This window comes from Lucilia cuprina, chromosome 4 (genome assembly GCF_022045245.1).
Source record: "Lucilia cuprina isolate Lc7/37 chromosome 4, ASM2204524v1, whole genome shotgun sequence".
In the NCBI taxonomy this organism is placed as follows: Eukaryota; Metazoa; Arthropoda; class Insecta; order Diptera; family Calliphoridae; genus Lucilia; species Lucilia cuprina.
This window is the reverse complement of record NC_060952.1, coordinates 81138726-81150258: the sequence shown is the minus strand read 5'-3', so window position 1 is coordinate 81150258 and position 11533 is coordinate 81138726. Positions and strand designations below refer to the sequence as shown.

The 11533-nt window shown below is 30.7% G+C and overlaps 1 protein-coding gene across 1 annotated transcript in view; it reads left to right on the top strand.

Moving 5' to 3' along the window:
• Nucleotides 1-7107, top strand: part of LOC111683261 — a 7218-nt gene extending 111 nt beyond the window's left edge. The window contains exons 1-3 of the mRNA XM_023445314.2: nt 1-96; nt 427-598; nt 5830-7107. The exon at nt 1-96 is cut by the window's left edge and continues 111 nt beyond it. Of these exons, the coding sequence (XP_023301082.2) occupies nt 51-96; nt 427-598; nt 5830-6781 (1170 nt within the window). The 5' untranslated portion in view covers nt 1-50 and the 3' untranslated portion in view covers nt 6782-7107. The remainder of the gene's footprint in view (nt 97-426; nt 599-5829) is intronic.
• Nucleotides 7108-11533: the final 4426 nt, after the last annotated feature.

Sequence of the window (11533 nt, the reverse complement as noted above, 5' to 3'; positions counted from 1 at the left end):
TGGGTGTGAATAAAGCATCAAATAAATGGCTTTAATATAATTTTATAAAAATGGAAAATACTAATAACTTAAGTAAAGCAAATATACTAAACGAAGGTGGGTACATCATCACAAAAATTCTTCTTCATTTAGTTTAAAAGGTGTTGTTTATATATAGTTCTTTTTTAAATAAGTGCTAAAAAACAAGTGAAATGAAAAGACAACAACAAAAACTACAATAACAACATTAGTAAATAATAATAACAACAAACATTGAAATCTAAAAGAATGTACAGAAGAGAAAACTTTCTCTTGAATAAAAAGATAAAACAAAATCAAAATAAAAACATGAATATGTTAGTTACAGCAGAGAGTAACAGTTTTGTCACAGTTGATTGAGACAAATTTTCAAAAAAAAAAAATATATATTTTCAAATTTTTTTTTAGGTGAAGATTGCAATGGATTTGATAACCATCACAATGATGCAACCGAAACCGCTGAAGAAAATCCAAAAGCTCAGGCTTATTTAGATCATTTATTAAATGATGGTTGCAAAGAGGGTGATAGCGGTTATGAAATGGAGCTGCCCACTTACTACAATGATAAATTATTTAGACAGTAAGTAGCGCAATTCAATATGTATGTACATATGTATGTATTTAGCAACGAACTAATGCAAACGATTTTTTTTATTTGTTAAATTCACATGTTTGAATAGTAGAAAGTATTTGTGTGTTTATTATAAATTAAAAATTACTACACCATTTCCATACGTACTTTAGAAATTTCTATTATATTTTCTATATGTGTATATATATAAAGTTTTATTTCGGAATTTCCAATTGTATCTCAAAAACTGTTCCTAATATTAAATTACTATTAATGTGTTATTGACCAATGGTAATAATAACTTGTAAAGTCATAGTCTATAGTCTAGTCTATAGTCTAGTCTATAGTCTAGTCTATAGTCTAGTCTATAGTCTAGTCTATAGTCTAGTCTATAGTCTAGTCTATAGTCTAGTCTATAGTCTAGTCTATAGTCTAGTCTATAGTCTAGTCTATAGTCTAGTCTATAGTCTAGTCTATAGTCTAGTCTATAGTCTAGTCTATAGTCTAGTCTATAGTCTAGTCTATAGTCTAGTTATGGTCTAGTCTATAGTCTAGTCTATAATGATCTAGTCTATAGTCTAGTCTATAGTCTAATCTATAGTCTAGTCTATAGTATAGTCTATAATTATCTAGTCTATAGTGTAGTCTATAGTCTAATCTATAGTCTAATCTATAGTCTAGTCTATAGTCTAGTCTAGTATACAGTCTAATATGCAGTCTATATAATAGTCTATAGTCTAGTATATATTCTTGTCTGTAGTCTAATCTATAGTCTAGTCTATAGTTTGGTCTATACTCTAGTTTATAATCTGGTGGAGGTTACGTGCCAAAGTATTAGATATCTAATTCTAACATATTTTGTTAACAGTTAATGCTTACCTTGCATTGGTGAAAATATTTTTACACTAACAAATATACTCATATAATTTGTTTAATCAAATTGCAAAACATATAAAATAATATACAACTAGTCTTTTATAAATGTATTAAAATTTTACTAAAATAAAAAAATCATGCAAATAATTTACGTAAATAACTTTCATAAACTAGATTGCAATTCGAAACAAAATCATGAGACCTTAGTAGCGTTTAGCATTAATTCATTTCAATTGAAGTTTTGAATATAATATTTTATTTAATTAATTTTCAAAATAAATTAATTTATTCAAATGCGGTTATCCTAACTTAATGCAGTTATCATTCAAACAGATGTACAAAATTTTCTTAAACTGAACATGTGTAGGATATATTGCACCGATTTATAAATGTCATTCAAAAACTGTTTTTTAGTTGGAATAGGACTATAGCTGTTCTTAGCTAATAAAATAAAGTGTTTCTTCTTGGTTCTTTTAGTTTAAATTTTGAAATATTAAGTATTTCTTATTTGTCCTAAACTGAAATCCAAAATTCCTTGAAACGCATTAAAAAAGGTAATAATTGTTAAATAGTTAATCTTTTGTAAGGCTTTATGAAACAGCATTTATATTTTTTATAAAAATAGAAAAGTAATTTCAAACAAAATTTAAAAATTATTGTTCTTTATTTTATTATTAAAAAAACATTCAAAATATAGAATTTTTTATCAACAAATAGATTGTTTGATAAGACATGCATTTAATTGATTAAAATTAACGAATTAATCTATAAAAAATCGTCATTATTTTGAAAATTGCAAATAATAAGAAAGTAGCCCCCATGCAAATAGCTTTTACGCTTGAACTCCGCTAAATTAGTAGATTGTTGTCATACGGTTAGACGTTCAATATTTTGATATTAATATGAAACTGTATATGTTTTGATCAAAAATATAAAGTAATTACCCAGCAGTTCGACAAAGAGTCAATGCATACGAAAAGACATTAATTTCCACTAATAGTTAACCACCTGTATGATCGTAACTCGTATGTTTTGGGTCATTCGTCACGAATGTACCCTTTGTAATCGAGAATGAAGACAGTCGTCCTTTTAGTGTCCTCTTTGTAAGCGGGAGCGGAGACGGTCGTCTCTTTACTGTCCTCAAGTAACGTAGAGATTATACTCTTAAAATTTTTTTGTTGTACTTTCGAAAGTAGTTATTTTAACCATCTTTTGGAGAAATGATTATTACTTTCTACTAATATGCCAACATCTGGTTGACTCAAATTTATATCTTTCGGGTCAATCGTCACATTATTTCCCATAGTATTCTAGAGAGTAGACACTTGAAATTTTTAAATTTTAGTTCCATTAATATCGTCTCCAATCGTCTCTTTACTGTCTCTTTGTAGGGTGTAGAGTGACGACTGACTTCCATGTTAAAATGGTTGGTCACCTGGGTGGTCAGATGGCTAGGGGCCACCACAAGTGGTAGGTTAAGTGGTCACTTCGGTATATTCCCGTCGAACGGCTGGGTAAATATATATTATACTTGTAATAGAAATACATACATTCATACATAATATTGATATATTGCCAAGTACAATTGCTCTCTTTCCCATAATTAAAATGAGTATTTATTAAGAAATACTCAATATTTTTCTGATCAATTAACTCATACGAATAAGTAAGCCATATAACATCCAATATTTTGTGAGCATATATCGGTCTATCACTCAATGGAAATGACGATTAGTTGATCATGACAGTTGACTTTTTTCTGTGTGAAATACATATCAAACGTCAGGCGAAGAAATACCTTAGAAGAAAATCTCTATTATTTAACAAGTGTGAGTGTATACCGAATTAAACATACCCACCACCATTTAATGGGCTCTTTCAATTAGTAAATCAAGTTTCCAAAACGATGTAATTATACCCTACACCACTATAGTGAGGAGGGTATTATACGTTTGTGCTGATGTTTGTAACATACAAAAATATTGGTCCAATACCCACCTTAAAGTATACCGATCGATTCAGATCGTCCGGCTGGCTGGCTGTCCATGTAAACCTTGTGCGCAAGGTACAGGCCGCAAATTTCAAGACAATTTGATGAAATTTGGACCAAGCATGTTTTTTTGGCACAGGGACGAAGCCTATTGAAAATGGTTGAAATCGGTTCATTATTTCACCTAGCCCCCATACAACCGTACCTCCCGATTTGAACTTTTTATGCCATAATTACGTCAAATATTCTGCTATCTCTTTAAAAATTGGCACAAATAAGTTTTATATAAGTATAAATGACACTGCAGATTTTCGTAAGGATCGGCCTATATTTGACACTAGCCCCCATACAAACCACCCTTCAAAAAATGACTTAAACGTCTAAAATTGACTTGTAACCATTTGTATCGCAATGAAACTCAACAAAACTAACTGTTATTTAGAAATATATCCTTTTTCCAAATTAACCGAGGATCGGTCCATATTTGACCTATATAAAGCCTCATTTAGAAATTTTAGTTTTTTATCAATAAATATTTTAATAAATATTTTAAATATTTTGGAAATATTGGTAATATTCATCAAAAAACTTTCTTTATAAAAAATAAAAATTTTATAAAAAGTAAAAATTTTAAAAATATACTCATGGTGTAGGGTATTATATGGTCGGCCATGCCCGACTATACTTTCCTACTTGTTTTATTTTAATTCCATAATTTTGAAACTAATAGCGAATTATGGACCACAGTATGGATTTGACATATATTCGAATATTTCGCATCTCCGATATATTTGAAGTCTGATTTAGGTATACTTTAAAAATTCTTTAGATTCTTTATATTATCAGACATTTTTTTATGAAATAACTTTTTAGAACGCACTATAGAAACGAACGTGAGATGCATTTCACATTTTCAGTTTAATATCACATTAAATTTATTACATTAAAAATACAAATAATAAAAATTAATTAACTATTCAACATGTTATTATGCAGATATGTTTATTTGGATGGCAAACTTCAACACCATTTCCATTTATATATCAGAAATTTCTACTTGAATTTTTTTAAGTTTATTATGTGATTTCTTAACATATATGATTTATATTTAAATCGAATAGAAAGACTTTGACTAAAGTAATATTCTCAAATATAAAGATAAGTTCTTCTAAGGGGCAAGAGTCGAGCCTTACAGGCGTTGAAACGATTAAAGTTCGAACATCTCTATTTAAAGGTTTTTATTAGATCTTGGTTAATCGACTCATGTATGCTCATTGCACCCATCTTATATAGACAGGCCTTTGGACTAGACTATAAACTAGACTATAGACTAGACTATAGACTAGACTATAGACTAGACTAGACTAGACTATAGACTAGACTATAGACTAGACTATAGACTAGACTATAGACTAGACTATAGGCTAGACTATAGACTAGACTATAGACTAGACTATAGACTAGACTATAGACTAGACTATAGACTAGACTATAGATTAGACTATAGACTAGACTATAGACTAGACTATAGGCTAGACTTTATACTAGACTATAGACTAGACTATAGACTAAGCTATAGACTAGGCTGTAAACTAGACTATAAACTAGACTATAGACTAAACTATATGCAAGACTATACACTAATCTATATATTAGCTATATATAGGTTAAACTATATTCTAGACTGTAGACTTTTCTAAGTTATTTTATCAATATTATTATTGTTTGAAATGTTTATTTATATTTTTTCTAAAATTTTACATTAACAAAACTTATATTTGCAAAAAACAGCTGTTCATTGTTAATGTTTTTGACTGGAAAGTTAGCAATAGTAACAAAGTTAACTGATCTTTAATCCATAACTGAAAAACTCAATCATCAGTTAAAGTCCTCCAAGATTTGTTCCGAGTTTAATTTAATTGTAAGTTAAGGCTAGTTTAACTATGCAGTAAGAAACCGCCCTAACTTGTTGACACTTTTCTTCTTTAGCCATTAAATACAAAAACATATCAATCAATAAGCTTTTTAAACTCAAATATAATTTCAAATTTAGTTTTATTTTTTTAATGTTACAAACTGGTTTGCAATAAACATAATTTTTAGAAAAGTTTAAGCCACCGTACTTTCCAATAGCTTTTCGTACAAAATTTATACAAATTTCAATGTTCAATTAATATCTAAATAAATATAAACACACAAGTCATTTAAATAAATTATAAAATCTTTAAACACACTTATAATTTGTAGGTAATACTTAGTAATAATTTTTACTTTAAATCAGACATTAATTGATTTGATTGATTTTTTTTTTTTGCAATTATCAACTTGATTATTAAATATTAACATTTTGTTTACATTTCTATATATTTTTCAGAGGCCAAAGTTATTTGTCAAAATATCGCTTTGTTGTGCAAAGTGGTATGTTGGCCGGTTTAGTAGCTGTCTTAGCCATACCCTCGATATTGAAAGTACTGATTTGTACACGCCAATCCTCTTCGCCAGCTACAGCATATCGACGTTATGTACGCACTATAATGCTTACAACTGCCTGGTATAATTACTCACCCACACCGAGAACCTCGAAATTCTGGATTAGTTTAGAGGCGGTACGAAAAGCTCATTCACGTTCTAGTCGAGCCTGTGCTAAATTGGGTGCTGGTCAAATAACACAAAAAGATTTAGCTTTAACACAATTTGGTTTTATAGGATTTCTAACATTGGGTGCTCATCGCATACAAATGTACGATGAAGATTTCCTAGAGTCTACATCTCATATGTGGAGGGTTTTAGGTTATTTATTGGGTATTAAAGATGAGTACAATATTTGCGGTGAGAATTGGGCTGAGACGAAATTGAGACTAGACATTGTTATGCGTAAGGTATATGAACCGGCTTTGGAGAATACCAGTAAAGATTTTGAGCAAATGTGTAAAGCTTTAATAGATGGTCTATGGCCAGTAAGCACCAGTTTAACTGTGGGCTCATTTCTCTATATGACCAAGCGTCTGGCTTATGTCAAGGGTTATGAATACTATGATTTTGACTATCGTCCCGGCACAAAACCCAATCCAAATCAATATCGTTATTATAAGGATTTAAGTTGGTGGGATCGTATAGTTGTATTTTATGGCCTTCTAATGGTGACCTATTTACATAAATATAGTATTGTACGTTGGTATCTAAATTTCCGTGTATGGTTTAACGAACAATTAATGTATTATTTGCCTTATATTGCCTTCTTTAAGTATGGTATCAAATGGTCATATGTGCGAGTCTTTACCGGCAGTAGAGCACAATCATTTGATTTCCATTTAAAAGAGGATTAATTTATTTTTTGTAAAAAAAGGGTTTTGAAGCATAATCCTTACAATATCCTTATTACCAAGAAAAATAGTTTTAAGTATTTTATAAACTTTTTTTGCGAAAAACATAGTATTTTTAGAAATATTTAATAAACAATTCAAAAATATTTGCCTTATATTGCCTTCTTTAAATATGGATTAAATTGAACTCAATGGCAATAGAGTTTCATTCATTAGATTTTCATTTTATATGAGAAATTATTGATGTAATATTTATGTAAATAATTAAAAATATATGAATAATAAAAAATAAATAAATAATTTTTAATATTTTTGAATTTTATAATAAATATGTTGTTTGTTTTATATATATTTGTAAGTTAATCAACAAAATAACAAGTAAGAGTGGTATATTCGGCTGTGCCGAATCTTATATACCCTTCACCATAGTGTATTTTAAACATCTTTTAAAAATTTTAAATTTTTTTCCGACTACATTATTATTACATCAAAAGCTAAACAAAAAGAACAATCTAAACATACAAAAAATACACAGCTGAATAAAACCAAATACATCTACACACACGTGTACATTTTTTTCTAATATACAGTGTTGTTGTTGCTTTTTTAACAAAGCATGAAAAAAATATGACATTTTTTGATGAAATTTTCAGAGGTTGTCTCGAATTTTTGCTCATATCTCCGTTATTTACCGACCGATTTTGCTAATTTTAAATAGCGATCTTCTCGAAAGCATGTCTAATAGAATTATTGAAGATTCGGATCTCGCGGATATCTGGGGTCCTCTAAAAACTGATTTTAACAGACAGACGGGCAGACAGACAGGCAGACGGACATGGCTTAATCGACTCCGCTATCTATAAGGATCCAGAATATATATACTTTATAGGGTCGGAAAATTATATTATAGAAATTACAAACGGAATGACAAACTTATATATACCCTTTTCACGAAGGTGAAGGTTATAAAAATTAAACAAATATTGAGAGTTAAAGTCATTTTCTGAAGGGGATTTTATACGGCGGATAGGGTCAAATGTACACCGATCCTCACAAAACTTGGTAGATAGATTTCTTCCCCTATAAAACTTCGTTATGTCTAATTTTATGTATTCTCATTTCTGAGTGTTACGCTTAAAGTAATTTACTGAAGTTGACTAATATAGGGGTATAATGGACCGATTCTTAGAAAAGTTAGTAGAGAGATTTCAACTCATACAAAACTTGCTAATGTCGAATTTCATCGATGTATTCTCATATCTGAGACATTTTCTGCAGGAGACTTTAAATGGGAGATAGGGTCAATTATGTACCGAACCTTATAAAATTTTGTAAAAAGATCAACGTTCACATAAGACATATTTATGTAGAATTTCATCGTTATGGAGTAACTGTTTCCAGGGGGCCACTTGTATGGGGGCTATGTGAAAACGTGGTCTGAATTTGCCTATTTTTAACACCCAACAAACTTTAATAATAAAGAATATTTATGCAAAATTTCAACTGTTTCGCTCCCATCCCGCGGGAGTTTGTTTCCTTGATGATAGCTCTCATCTTGCTGTATTGCAATTCAGGGGTAAAGAGGTGCTCCCAGTACCTCTAGTCTGCAGGGATTATATACTGGTGATGTCACTTCACTCCTTGGCATGTCCTTGGTATGATTTGACATGGAGTCTAACAAGAGAACTACACAATCTGGTACTACGGGTAAACAGTTGCTTGCATGACTATGTCCTAGCTGCTCAGTTAATTGAGGTTCCGTTGGGATCCACGTAGTGCTTGTGGGAAGAATAAGTGGCGGTTAAAAGACACATGAAAGTAAAAGTCAATATTTCGCGATACCCCACAGAGGAGTGAATATGGGACTTAGCGTTGGAAATGGGTTGTTTTTAATTTTATATGATAGGAGATGAATGTTGAGGCATGCGGCCCTCGCCCAACTGTACACCGGTTTTTCTCTTATGAGTGTGTCGGATAAATAAGAAACGTGTTGGGTTAAATGATGATGGATGAAAGGTATCATAAACACCATTGAATTTTACTTCCCTGTCCAGAGTGAAATCTCTGTTCATACCAGAATTACCACAGCATGTCCCTGTGAGTAAGAACAAACTGTCGACTTATTGGCTGGATTCGTACTTCGGTCTACCGGATACGTCTCTAGCTCAAGTACTTCAGCAAAGTGTTTTTACATAGACCGGCTCATCCATGTTCATAAATTGCAACCCGCGTGTAAGATACATAAAGGGGCAGTGGTGAGTTAAAATTTTTACTCTCTCAGGAGTTGTATAAGTGCCACCGTGAGATGATCTACGCGCAACAGACAGACGGACATTGCCAGATCGTCCCAGACTCTAATAGGGACCCAATATATATGTATATGCTTTTATAGGTCTTAGGAGAATATTTCAATGTGTTGCAAACGGAATGAAAAAAAAAATATACCGTCATTCTTTTTTGATGGTAGGTATAAAAAAGTATAGTCGTTTCTGCACGATCGTGTTATACAATACACCAGCTATGTGGCACAGTGCCACATTTAATACATTCTGTTACGATAAAAGTCTAGAAGTATAGACTTTATGCATAAGTATATATGTTCACAATAAGAGCGCGAAACAACCCATCAAAAAAGGGGTGGTTAATCACAGTCATGTCCAAAGTTCGGAAGATCAACTTCGAGCAATACAGATTGGATTGTGTAAACGTAAAATAATGAACTTGATTTCAACAATTTTCAATATCGTTTATCCTTGGAAAGATTAGTTTTATGAGTTTTATACCAATCGTATAAACACAAATAGTATAAATCACTTGTAATTCAGGTCTCAGTTTGGGAACAACTCTCACGTCATCGTCACGTCGAGCTTTCAAAAGAGTTACTTCTCACCCCGTAGTAATTTAAAACATAACTTCGAATAACTGTTCGTTATGCATTGTCTTCATTAAACGCGTGCATTTTTTCATTTTACCTCAGAGTGAGGTTATGTTTTTAACTGGTGAAGACCATAAAAGACTCAAAATATAACCAGCTGGAGACCATTTAAACTCAAATATAACCAAATAATACTTTTGATATAATTAATCCTGTGGGACTGACGTAGTAGTCTGACAGACACCAATAAATCAGAAAAATTTAATTTTTCAATTTGTACCTTGTCACTTAACACTATTCTACATGCTTTTGATATAAATAAGATCAGTGCTCCTACTTTCTATATAAAGGTATAGGTCGTTTGGAGGAGTTTTCTCCAGACACAAGACATGATAATAATACACCGCCAATCTAATTAAAACCCAAAAAAATCGTATAAATCATACGACTTATTCTCTCTTTTTATAAACTTCACCTTCGTGAGAAGGGTATATATTAGTTTGTTATTCCGTTTGTAATTTCTATAAAATAATTTTCCGACCCTATAAAGTATATATATATTCTGGATTCTTATAGATAGCGGAGTCGATTAAGCCATGTCCATCTGTCTGTCTGTTGAAATCAGTTTTTAGAGGTCCCCAGATATCGTCGAGATCCGAATCCTCAGTAATTTTATTAGACATGCTTTCGATAAGTTCGCTATTTAAAATCAGCAAAATCGGTCGGTAAATAACGGAGATATGAGACAACCTCTGAAAATTTCATCAAAAAATGTCATATTTTTTCATGTTTTGTTAAAAAAGCAACAACAATACTGTATATTAGAAAAAGATGTACACGTGTGTGTGTAGATGTATTTGGTTTTATTCAGCCGTGTATTTTTTGTATTTGTTTTTTTGTTATTTTTGTTTTTCTGTGTTTTTCGTTATGTATGTTTAGATGTCTGTTGGTTTAGATGTCTTGTGTATTTTGTGTTTTATTTCGTTATCGTTGTTGTTGTTGTTCTTTTTATTTAGCTTTTGATGTAATAATAATGTAGTCGGGAAAAAAATTAATATTTATAAAAGATGTTTAAAATACACTATGGTGAAGGGTATATAAGATTCGGCACAGCCGAATATAGCACTCTTACTTGTTTGTTATACGGATGGAATTCCATTTTACTTGTTCATTATACTTTGCGTACGTAAAGTGTGATCGTGTGAAGGGATCTTAAATAATATACGCAATATGTTAAATATCTATTTACATAACAAGATTATAATTAGTATCTGGTAATCTAAATGAATCACTTTGTTAGGTTAATGAATCTGCAAAAAGAAATTTAGAAAAATCCCCATTGGTTTTTTTTAATATTAAAGTATTTTAAAGACTTTATAATTAATAATGGGTGATTCATTATTAAGATATATAAATTTATAAATAATTTATATATACTTTCTATCACCATCTATGTAATTCTATTACAATCTAAAGCTTTAAAAAGGATGTATTAACTATAAACTGATTTTCTGTAAGAGGGTTTATATCAACCGATCCTCATGAAAAAGTGTCTTTGCTCTTTTATAGCGTTTGACCGGTATCTGGAAAACAGAATGCGATAGGTTACCTGATTATACTTTGGTCTTTGAACATTTATAAATAAATACATTCGTTAAATCGATTTTCGAAAGTGGATCTTGTAAGAGAGCTATGGACCGTTATTAACAAGAAATCCATTTTCCGTAACAAGATTTGTTAATATAGCTGCTATAGTTTCTGAAACTTTTCCAAAGCATTTCTGATAGAACTATTGAAGATTTGGATCTTATAGATATTTAAGGTCTTCTGAAAACTAATTTCAACATACATACGGATATGGCTAAACCGAGTTTAGATTC